The sequence below is a fragment of the Fusarium redolens genome (genome assembly GCF_020744475.1).
Source record: "Fusarium redolens strain MPI-CAGE-AT-0023 chromosome Unknown BKA55scaffold_6, whole genome shotgun sequence".
NCBI lineage: Eukaryota > Fungi > Ascomycota > Sordariomycetes > Hypocreales > Nectriaceae > Fusarium > Fusarium redolens.
This window is the reverse complement of record NW_025763669.1, coordinates 1344957-1357058: the sequence shown is the minus strand read 5'-3', so window position 1 is coordinate 1357058 and position 12102 is coordinate 1344957. Positions and strand designations below refer to the sequence as shown.

The following is a 12102-nucleotide window of genomic DNA, read 5'->3' as shown; positions in this document are numbered from 1 at the left end:
TAATTTAAATGAGTTACTGATGAAGAAATGCAGAAGCAGTTTTTCAGAGTCCCAATAAAAGAAGATGCAGACTCAGGGGAACATAGCAGTGGTAGCGCACTGTCAACTGGCAAGAATGACGGGCGGCGCTAGACGTACCATACCAGGTAGTTCCACGGTCGAAAGGTATATAGGTTCTAAATGCTAACCTGTATTTCAACAAAAAGGCGAAGTGGCTCAGTGGTTAGAGCGTTTCCTCATGGCCCCGGATGGCAGCACCAACCCCAATGGCAACGGCGATGATGGCATCTCCCACACTAGGGGGGAGATGGACGTCGATGAATCTGCAGCGCCGCGGGTTTCTTTGCCCTCTTAAAAAAATAAATAAAAAAATAAAATAAAAAGCATCACTTCTGCGACGAAATAATCATGTTGACATGAGCACTCGGCTTTTGTCTGGGGAGGAGGGTTAATACAAATGAATCTTTTTGGTCTCCTATTTGTCCCATTGCTCAGTGATTTTCTGTGTTATGCCACGTCAGTATAATTGTGTGATGTCTGTCCAGGCTTCAAAACGCTGGTAATATCTCCTTGCACTACCTCCTATTATGTAACAGCCTATTCTACCACCAGACTTAACAGCTTTGTGCAGTCTAGTTAACTCTAACCAGTATCAGCCTTGATATACACTCCACAACCTGCAATCACACTCATATAAGGTACTGTGAAACATGGCCGAATTGCCGATTGCAACCAGGTTAGTGAACTACAAACCTTGCTGTCGAGTACCAACACGATAGGATTTCATGAAGCCAGAGGATTCTTTATACACTGTCGTCTTCAGTGACCCTATTCATAGCACCTTGAGCGCAGTTACCCAGGCTTCAGTTCCATTATCGTCACCAGTAGGCGAGGACAAGGAATACTGATTTTCCAGATACCGGCCCAATCGACAAGTTCAGCTTCTCGAATCCAAGAGCGCCCAATTTACGTGCATGATTTAAGCTCTTGGTCACATTGGATATCACCAAGTTGCATACCTAATGCACGTTTCGGACCTGATAACTTCAAACCTATATACTTGCGTCTGAAAGACTCTAGAAACCAAAGGAAAGCTCGCCACGCTTCAACAGGAGAGACAATATGGTGCTCGTTCACATAACATGGTAGAACAAAAAGAGCGGTATTACGCTCGTGAGAATTGGCAAAACAGACGTTGTTCGCTTCACTAGACTCACCAACAGCAGACGGCAAACAAGGCCAATTGAGCGCGCGCGATTAAATATGTCAATCGAGACTCAACTGACAAAGAACGACTGAAAGCGATAAGAGAGAGTACTAGGATGGAGGACTCAAAACACTGGAGCTCCATGCTTAGCCAAAAATCTATAGTCGCATAACTGCTATCCATGTGGAGGAACGCAAAGACGTCAGGCTAGCCAACTGGCATCTTCATGTAGGGACGCAACTAGATGGCCGACCTTCCAAACCAGCTGTCTTTCTTGGCTTATTTATCTCGCACCGCAATGGTAGCACCGCCCTGGCGTCCCTCTTGACATTGAGAGTGAGCTTCAACTGGTCAACCCCATCGGCTACTTACTAGTTAGGCTAACAGCCTTGTCAGCCCCTACTTCCACTGGATTTTGAGAAGATCTTTCTACAGTTCGGCAACATTGATACTGGAACAAAGTACAGTGACATTTTTCAACCTACGATTCTATTCGGGCATGACGATCAAGCTCTGTAATGATTTTATCCTGGCTACAACTTAGCCGCTTCTGCAAGAATTGAGTTGAGTGATATGATCCTACATCGAATAGTTCTGGTCATCACGGCCCTTTCTTGATTACACCGCTCATAGCAAGCATAAATCAAAATCAAATCAAGACTACACTAGGTAGACAAATTTCAGTATTAAAATGACATAAACTCCCTGTAAAACTAATAAAATATGGAAACCTACTCAGTTTCCAGAAGAGACGTGGTGATGCTTATGTAACGAGGGTATGGCCACGTGATCATCTCTCCGCGCCCACAGGGTTAACCCACTCAAAACCTCGAGAAAATAAATTCAACTTTTCTTTCAACCTTTCCAGCATCAACAAGTCACCGCCAACCCGTCGCCCAACAGTCACAATGGCCCCCCAGAAGAAGAGCAAGAAGGATGCCAACAGCATCAACTCCAAGTTGGCGCTTGTTATGAAGTCCGGAAAGGGTACGCGCAGAGTCCTGAGATGCGATCAAAAACGAACTTTTGACTGACCAATTTTACAGTCACTCTTGGCTACAAGTCTACCCTCAAGAGCCTCCGATCCGGCAAGGCCAAGCTCATCATCATTGCTGGCAACACTCCTCCTCTCCGCAAGTCTGAGCTCGAGTACTACAGCATGTTGTCCAAGGCCCCCATCCACCACTTTTCTGGCAACAACGTAAGTCCCAAATCGCTAGGTCTCTTTACAAAAATCGTCATGTTGCGGGAAACTGTAGCATGACCCTTCTCGGAAATGTTGGCTTGTTAGACAACATTTCTTTGGTCTCAAGAACTTGAGTTCTTGCGGCCTACCCAGAGAAGAAGTCATCCGACTTTGGAGGGTTCATAGGCTTACACTTCCACCTACAGATTGAGCTCGGTACCGCCTGCGGTAAGCTCTTCCGTTGCTCCACCATGGCCATCCTCGACGCTGGTGACTCCGACATCCTCAGCGACCAGCAGGCTTAAATGTCTAGCTGATAGAGAATGCATTTTATGGCGTTTGGGGTAAAATGGGTCCAGGGCATTTGAGAATATACCAATCTGAGTGATGAAAAGCGACAACTCTTAGTGAGAACATGCGATGTAAGAAAGCATGGCAGTTCTCCCCTTGACCTATGCGTCTTGGGCTTCATTGGACTTGGTATCGATTACCAGTTCAAGTCAATAAAAAATAAAGCTCATGAACATTGTTCCCCGCCAATATCTGTCTTCTCCTCGTGATTGTAACATTAGTTTGTCATGCAATTGCACTTGTTAATGCTGTGCCGAGTGTTGCGACAACAGAGCTCTGATGGAAGAACTTAATCACTCCGTTGTCAAAGACTCAAAACGGAAGCATCTCCTCCCACTTGTAGATAGCCTTTCGTTGCTGATTATCCATACTTGAACATGGTTTCCTAGTTCATAAGTCAACATATGATCTTTTGTATTATCCCTGTTCGGGGGGCATTAAACCTTCGAGGGTAGGAATGCACAGGTTGTCAAGGAGCAACCAGCTACTGGGAACGCATGACCTTAACAACTTCAAGGACCACTCACTTAATTGCAAACCATAAGGTTCAGGCCTTGAATGTGCTGTGACCACGCTAACCTGTGTTGCGATCAGAATTTCGAGGACTTAGGTTAGCTGGCTGTGAGTCAACCGCTACGTGGCATACATATAACATGATCAATTTTAGAAGATATGCTCTGACGCGGCATTCATGAGTTGCTTCCTGTTGCTCATTCCTCAGCCACTCAAGTGATACATTGACGGTCAATTTATCAGAATCTCAGTTGCCAATCTCCCATTACAAATCTTCCGTGTTAATTTCCAGGCGCATCACATAAGACACTTTATCAGAGGTCATGCACAGTACGCATGGATCAAGTATGGCCCTGTTGTTTGCGGGAAAACCTCCAGGCACAAGCAAATATCCCAACACCTTCTGGGGAAACATCCGTGACGTTCATTAATAAAAAGGCCCATATAAGGAGCCGTTCCACTCATTGACACGACAGAATAACATTGAACAGCCACACGTTACCTCTTACGACGCTACCGCGCCAGCAATGTTACGGATATAGATTGGCCGCTACAGTATGAGTAAATAATTAAGATTAACTGTACCTACGTCGAAACCTAATGATACTCCGTAGTTAAAACAATAATGGAGGGAGGCTGTTGGTAATAGAGTGTGAGTCTCTGCACATCAGGTCAGCCAACACCCATCGAATTCTTTGTCCTTGACTGATGAGTGAATCTGCAGCTTTGTCCTTCGAGATCTGTACGGCATTCGCTCCTCTGCGACAAACCCCAAACTGGAGTCGTTTCTTCGACTCATCACTATCAATACAGTATAACACAGTATTTCCTGGCCTGGCGTAGCCTGTTTCAACAGTTAGTTGACTGATTGACTGCCCCAGAAATATCGACCTTCTGGACGCCGACGCCACACGCTAAAGTGCAGGCCCCTACCCCGTACCTGGCAACGTCCCTTCTGAGGCGCAGACGGACTGTCCGTTACTGTATTGGACAGACAAGACACACTCCTATTTCAGCTTCGACCCTTCTTGTTGGGTTTATTATCTTGAGTACGTTCCAGATCACCGGGTGAACGTGCAACACAATAGGCCGCAAGCAGAAGACACAACCACAGGTTTAAGCCGTACAATATCTATACTCGACCTCGAACAACCTGGTGTTGCTCTCGCTCCCTTGAGACACCGCCAACTCTTTCTAACGCTACATCGCTAAAAGCATACGACCCAACACAGCCCAACCAAACAAAACAATTAAATATGTCCGCTGCTACAAAGAAGCCTCCGGCGGGTGGTGTTGGCCGAGTTTCTCATACCGACTCTAATTCTTCAACAAGTCCTTCTCCCTCGCGTTCCAACTCACGATCTTCTACTCCTACCAGCAATGGACATACCCGCACTCGATCGCTACGAACAACTGCACCTGTGTCGGCCCGTGCTGCTATCGCCAGAAGGGATACACTGAGTGCTGCTGAATCAGATGCTCGAGCCGAAGCTGCTGCCGCCGTTGAAGATCTTCAGAAGCGTCTAGAGAATGAAGAGAAGTCTTCCCTTCAATACAAGCGCCAGGTTGAGGTTCTCCAGTCCAAACTCGATGAGGCGGTCAAGGAGTCGGCAAAGTTGGAGGAGAAAGCACATGAATATGAAGAGCAGATCGAGACTCTGAGTAACGAGAAGAGGGAGATGACTCGTCAGATGCGTGAGATGGAATCCATTTACGAAGCGGAACGCAGTTCGATTCTTAAAGAGAAGGAAGAAATGGCGAGCCGAGAAGAGGAGATGCAGGCCATGATCCAGCGGCTCAAGGACAGCCTTGCCCAACGAAACAACACGGCGGAAGAAGCTCGCCCTTCGAGACAACGTATGTCCACATATTCATTCTCTCTGCCATCTTCCCCGCTTACTGGTTATCCAGATTCTGCCGGCTCATCGCCATCCCTCGAAAACGGCAGCTTCGCACCTCCATCCTCTATACAGCGTAGCGACTCGCGGAATAGCTCAAAACTCATTCTTCAGAAAGATAAGCTCATCGAGTCTCTACGACTGGAACTCGCTGAGGCTCAGATTAAGCTGGTCGAGTCAGAGAACCAGGGTGGTGGTCGCCTACACGAGGTCGAACGACTTCTCATGGAGGCTCGTATGGCCAACGCTCGACTTATGGAGGACAACGAGAGTTACCAGCTGCTTTTACAAGAGCGAACACTCAAGGGTGACTTTGGACAGAACGACTTCAGCTATATGGGCAGCAACTCCAATCAGGACGCCCTGGCTGCTCTTGAGGGCAAGGCGGCTGGTTCTAGTCTTGCTGATGAGTTGTCTGAAGCTACTGAGGGAGAGTCTGTCTCCGATGCTGACCGCCGTCTTGAAGCCGAGCTGAAGTCCATGAAGGAGCAGAACAAGGCGCTCACACTATATATTAACAAGATTATTGAGCGTCTTCTTCAACATCAGGACTTTGAGTCCATCCTCGATCAGTCGAGCGATTTGAAAAGCCTCCCAGATACCGACAAGGAGCTTCCGCCAGCCCCCGCCGACAAGCAACAGCCTGGGGCAACAATTCTCCAGCGAGCCAAATCCATGGCGGTCGGGCCTACCAAACCGAGGCCTAGGCCAATCTCCGTCATGCAACCCTCCACCAGCTCAAACCACACCGACCCTGACAAGGCACCTAGTATACCGATCGGGTTATCACGTTCAACCAGTACAAGACGGAGTCCACGGCCTCAGAGCGACCAATATACTGGGGCTGCCAGCCTGGTCAGCCAGATGTATCGGGGGCCAGACGGCCCCGTCTCTCCACCACTTGGGACTCCACGGCATTCCCAAACCTTCTTCTCCCCGCCGAACAACTCGGGCAACCCTAACGCGGCCGCCCGGGTGCCTAGCGGAGCCTCGGTGGCCACCTCCGGCAACTTTCCTGGGATGCGGAGTGAGACGTCCAGCTTGAGCGGAGAGTCTGGAGAGTTATCCATGTCGACACCGCCCTCGCAGTCACCACCCCGGTCTCATAATGATAGGCACACAACGTCGTTCGCGGGAGGCAAACCGAGGCCGCTTCGACTGGTCCAGGAGAACCAGGATGCTGTCAAGGAGAACAAGCGATCCAGCTGGTACTCGCCATTCACCTGGGGAGCCAAGAAGGAGGAGCAGCAGGTACCGTCCGGCAACCCAATTCCCGAGTAGAGCGGGATGGGGCTGTAGGAAGGGCCTGAGACTGGAGAGAAGATGCCATGCAGTGACACAGAATTAATGAGACGTGACGGTTGGATATGTATGTTCACGGGGCATCCTTAGGGACTGATGACTGGTCATGTACGATTTACGTCATTAGATATAGCGGCGTTTGGTTCATGGATTATCGTTGGCTGTATCGACGCCGTCTCGCAAGCAATGGGTGGTGTTTTAAGGATTGTCCTGTTTGTGCTTGGGATAGGTGATGGGTAATTCCAGGCTAGTATGGGAGCACATGACTGGTGACGACGAACTGAGAATGGAGGCATGAGGTTTCTAGATATAGACTTATGGAAAGCACTCGTATAGCGAGGTTACAATCATGAATATAGTTGACGATATTGGTTTTGCGAATCCAGGGGCTTTTTTATTAATCTTGGATAATGTGAAATAGTGTTGTGTTGTGTCTTTTCCTGGGTTGGCATTTTAGGCGTAGTATAGAATGAATACACAGCGGCACAGCCTTACTGTGAAGGCCATATTTGATTCCGTAAATTACAAGTGGTATCAAATCTTGAACGTCATTGAATCACAAGCTTAACCCCATCTTCCTAACCATCGCTGGCCTCATATGCAATGGAATACTACATATCAAATCTGACCAACTGCAAGTTGACCAGCTGCTGAACTGTCAAGTTGAGTGAGATGATGTTTCCTATCAGACCCTACATGCATCCTGTACAGAATCGATAGTTCTTCCCAGGGCAACTCTACGATGCTACTTAACCGAGCAAATAAGTGTACAAGCATGTACAAGTTGCGTGATTTCAGTCAAGAGCCATGATGTGTAAGGCAGCTATTCGTAAGCGCGCGCATATATCACGACTGGACAACACAACATACATACTGTAGCCCCTGGGGATTCAGGGTGATTGTGATAAGACGGGACAAGTGGTCCGTGGCACGAGGAACATCCCGTTGACAGCTCAGACGGCGCGACGCGGGATGATCATCTACGCAGGAACCCGAGGAGGCGATAGGCCATGTTCATGACATGTCAGCCTTGGAAATGGGGGGAGGTGATACAAAACAAGCAGGACAAAGAATCCAAGAAATAACGCATGTGGAGGGTACGTATTATTTTGTGATTCAGAGGGCGCGATCGGGATTGTGACAGTGACTATGATGATGCGTTATGTTGATGGTGATTTGTGGTTGTTATTTGTCCACCACCAACAAGGGTTCAGATTGGCAGCTGACTCTGATCTTGATTCTATTCTCACAAAATCCGTTGAAGGAATCAAAGCCAAGACGGTTGAGGTGGCTAAGCATTCTATTTGGAGACTGAATAGCACCAGTCGATGCCTATCAAGGCTGAATCGAGATTCCGGGTTTCTTATTGTAGCATCTCGAAACTTGTCTTGTTTGTCTGCATGAACTTGGCTACTCTCATGTTACACAAGCCAGGGTTAGAGACTCTCTGGCAGGTTTTGGGGTGTCGATACGAAGCAGGCTAGTGAGTGTAAGAAAGAGGGAAAGGCTCAGTTTCGTACTTATAGATACAGAATCAAGACCAGTTAAATTATAAACATATCATTGCATACCCAGTGTTAAAGCCTTGTGCCTAGATTGTTGATTAAAACTCATCGTAAGATTGTAAGATAATCTTAGAAAGAGATGTATTATGTTCCGCTCTTATTTGATCCTCGATAGGACGCTAGGCAGGATGTAGACGGCCATACACAGGCCACTCACTCCCTCTGTGTCTTGGCTATATCGATCTTGTCCTCCGTAATTGAGCTTGTTCTGACCAAGACATTTGGAATTGTGGCTTGAGTCTTACCCTGAACTTGAGCATCTGCTGTTCAAGCATGTGGCACACTTGCAACCTTGGTGGGGAAGGATGATACTCGTGTCAGACTCTGAGAGGCTGAAGAGTTGAGAATAGTGGCTGTGACTTGAAAGGAGCTGAATACTGTTTCTTGTTGGATTTTGGTTTAGGCAGGAGGTAGTTGACGTATGTCAGAGTATAGGTAGACTTCTAATCTACAGTGAACGGAAGCCGAATCTCTGATCCGAGATGTTGACAGTAACGGTCTTGATCCGCGTCTCGGAAGGGTGAACGGATGGTATCCCTCCCAAGTTACTGTTACCCCTCCATGCATGACGAGAGGATGCCGACGCGTGCATTATGTGCATGCTTTCAAATGATGCTGGTCCATGTCTGAGACCGAGGCTCATCAACAGGATCCAGGGTAGTTCGAGCAAGAGGAGTTTGATGGGGCATGATTAACAATGCAGAGAGAGACAAGACTTTGCAGTGCAGATTTAGCAGATCCCAACAACACATATGATTGTCTGTTCCATATCGATAAGCCTCAGACCGTTTTCAAGACAGGAGCCGAGGCATTGTTGTCATGATGAGGCCAGCAACAAGACCCCAGCAAAGAACAATATCTTGGCATCGTGCAACCACATACCTACATGCCTTGTGACAATATGTAGTATCGTTGGCGATGACCATCTATCTTGCATATTCAACTTCTGGGGAAACATGGCTGACGGCATCAGCGGCATATACTTACATATATACGGAATAACTGTGTTAACTCCGTCCCTCCGCCTCGATCAACAAAGCAAGCATCAACCAGGATTTCACCCACAACAAACCTTCACATCTGACAGTCCCGGACAATTCTTTCCGGTCCCCGGGTAGCCGAGATAGGCAAGCATTATCATCAAAATGTGCGGTCAGAGCAGTCACGGGGTTTAAACCGCGATACCCAGAGTATACCTGAAACTGGCGTTCAAGAGTCGGTGAGGTATTGTAGTGTCAGTGTACTAGGGCTAGGACCGCCGTCGTGCCTGAGATTTGAGCAGAACGAGGGCCTCAGAAGCGTTCTGCGGTCTCCGGGGTACTTTGATGGTTGTATCCGCCTGGTTTGGCTGGTCGAATGGGGCTTTCTTTCTGCTAGCGGATTTGCCCCGGTCAGAACAGAACGGTCTGCTGGGACAGTGTGTCAGGGGATGACCGGCTATTGCCATTGGGGGCTTGTCCTACGACGGATCAAGTCCATGACGTGCAGGCTGAGGATTCGGATATGTTCAAGGCAGATTCAGATTCGTAACAATCCAATGTGAATGAGTGAATGTCAAAAAGAGAAGATGATGCAGGCTTGAAGTGTCCACATGATCATGCTGATGAGCCGTACAGCAACACTACGCATTGCATCCCATCCCACGACTGGCCCACTCAGAACCGTTGTCAACGTGGCTCTGGAAGCTCTAGCTATGCTAGTTGCAGTCAACAAGACAAGCCCTCACTGGGGTGTCACAAACACTGCATCGCATAGTACCCAGCAGTACGGAGCAGACTATCGTGCAGTGGAGGAGTAGGGCTAGAAAGATTGAATTTTCACTTCTGACCGTCTTTGTAAGGTCCAGGTCCCTTCTGGAGAGCCACTGCTGCTCGTCTTTATAATCAGCGGACCCTGCCGATGCTTCTGTGTTGCCCTGATGATAGTGACATTGTCTGAGAATATCCGAGACTTGAGACTTGGCGTTGTTGCGAAGCTTAGATTCAGACCAGAAACACCGATGATTGGAAATTGACAAGACTTTTCTATTCTCTCAGTCGCGGTGTAACAAACCTGATAACCTATGAAGAGAATGGAGCTTTGTAACTGGAATAAGTTAGCCACTCGCCTAAGTCCACTGCTCAGACAAAGAAGCGAAATGGAAGTCCTCTTGCGACGATCTGAGAGCGAGCAAGCAGAAAAGGCATTTTGGTGTGGGAGCAATCAGGTACCGGCTACAGGGATGGCTTCCGCCAAACAAGGGCTCTTCGCTCTGCTTACGATTGGATCCTTGATGTCGCGCCCGGTGCCAGGAACCGGTTGCAGGGGTTATTGCGAGTACGAATTTGAAAGGGACGGGACTTTGCGGTTGAAGAAGCATTTTGAGGCTTGAGATGTTGTTGGGTTGAGATATATAGCAACTCAGTGTGAATTTGATACATAGACAAAGGAAACTAATCACTAGGGGCAACAATTAGAGTCACAAAGTGGCTACTTTATTCTGACTCCCATCGTCATTATCGCCATTGTTCAGCATCACTTGCTGAATGGTCTTGGCTAGCCTGAGCTTGTTATGCTTACCATGTCTGTCAAGGAAAGTCGTCAATCTCGCTCGCCTTACTCGAGTCACATGTGCATTTATCACGGCGTTGATCTTTTTGAATTACAATTGACTTTCAGGAACCAGTTTTGACAGTTGCTGAGAAACAGCCATCAGTCAGTGAGTGGGCTACAACGTTGGAAGGCTTTATGAGTACACTTTAATAGTGTTACTTATTCAGCCCTGTTGTCAGTTACTATAATACAGACAGACACAATATTTCTGCAATGTGCATATAACAGTGGTAGAAAACAAACATTTTCATCATATCAATGTCAAAGGCGGCACAATCCGTCACTTACAACCAAAACCACACCCGCTTGACTCAGTGAGGAGAAGCGGAAGAGAACATCCTTGTCGGGGATCCAATACACTGTAAAGAATTGCGACATTATTATGATAGAAAACTCTGAATACCTTGTGAGGTCTGCTTTCTTTTTCGTCTTTTCTTTTCCTGTTGCTCTATTCTCTGCCCTAAATCATGGCTTGATGTTGGATGTAAATCAGTGTCAGCTTTAACACCCACGCTATCCTCCCTTCAATCTAGACTCGTTCAACCCAACAAGACATTCACTCTTTGTGTCTCCAGGGCTTTCGTACCAAGGCGACCCGACAGATTGTGTCATGCTTCAACGCTAACTGTAACTGACCAATCCAATTGATCTACCCCAGCCAGAACTTGCCCCTACGTGATTCCTTTCTGGTTCTTTTCCAGGCCCCATCCCGGGAGCCAGTCCATGTCTCTTATTTTGGGGGCGCTGCTCTTCCGGAAGACTCTCTGAGTGAGCGGGAAAAAAAAGGGCAGGAAAAAAGGTACTTTGATCTACGTACCTGGCTGCGTCAGTAATCATTTTTAGCCAGGACCTGACGGGAGTGCGGATATAGGTACGGCCGGGTACAACACCAGCGTCACCTTTTCTCTCACATCCACATCCATCACATTACGGCCAAGACTACGTCCACCACCATCTTCTCGCCTACACCCACCGTCACTCCCGCCAACCACTACCATCCATCATACTGTACTCACTTGCTCGCTCGTTCGCTCACTACTAATTACACTTGACCTCAACACCACCACTTTTACGACGATAAACGATTTCGCTACATCTCGTCATCGCACCGTTTTCTCTATCCAGTACCATCCGACTGTTTCGCTCTCGATTAGTTCGATACTCTTCCTACCTATCTAGTCAACCTGCATCGACCCTCGTCCTTTGTCTGCCCAGCCATATCCCGCCCGTCCGCTTGGGTCGTCTGCCATATACTCGACAGACAGGTGCCAGCAGCCGTCCGGAATAGGTTGGGTTAGCTTCTCTTTGCAGGCTTTCCCTCCTGTACATTCTCGCGGCCCTCGATCTTGGCCATACGCCCATTCTGTTTCAATGACGAGCCAACCACAATGATCTATTCTGAAATCTGCTTTGCAATTCATTGTCCCTGCTAAGGCCCGTCCCGGTGGTATGCTCGCTAGGCATTCACTCCACCACTCCCACAGGCCA

At 47.9% G+C, this 12102-nt stretch overlaps 2 protein-coding genes across 2 annotated transcripts; both read left to right on the top strand.

Moving 5' to 3' along the window:
* Positions 1 to 2115: 2115 nt before the first annotated feature.
* On the top strand, positions 2116 to 2698 carry BKA55DRAFT_592815 (50S ribosomal protein L30e-like protein; the record flags this gene model as incomplete). Its single annotated transcript, XM_046195450.1, has 3 exons — positions 2116 to 2194; positions 2254 to 2408; positions 2600 to 2698. The coding sequence occupies 3 exons, from the start codon at positions 2116 to 2118 to the stop codon at positions 2696 to 2698; spliced, it is 333 nt and encodes a 110-aa protein (XP_046051104.1).
* Positions 2699 to 4513: 1815 nt separating this feature from the next.
* On the top strand, positions 4514 to 6436 carry BKA55DRAFT_507688 (uncharacterized protein; the record flags this gene model as incomplete). The annotated part of the gene is made up of 2 exons (XM_046187358.1): positions 4514 to 5114; positions 5169 to 6436. 2 exons carry the CDS (start codon positions 4514 to 4516, stop codon positions 6434 to 6436), a joined length of 1869 nt encoding a protein of 622 aa, XP_046051103.1.
* Between the last annotated feature and the right edge of the window lie 5666 nt (positions 6437 to 12102).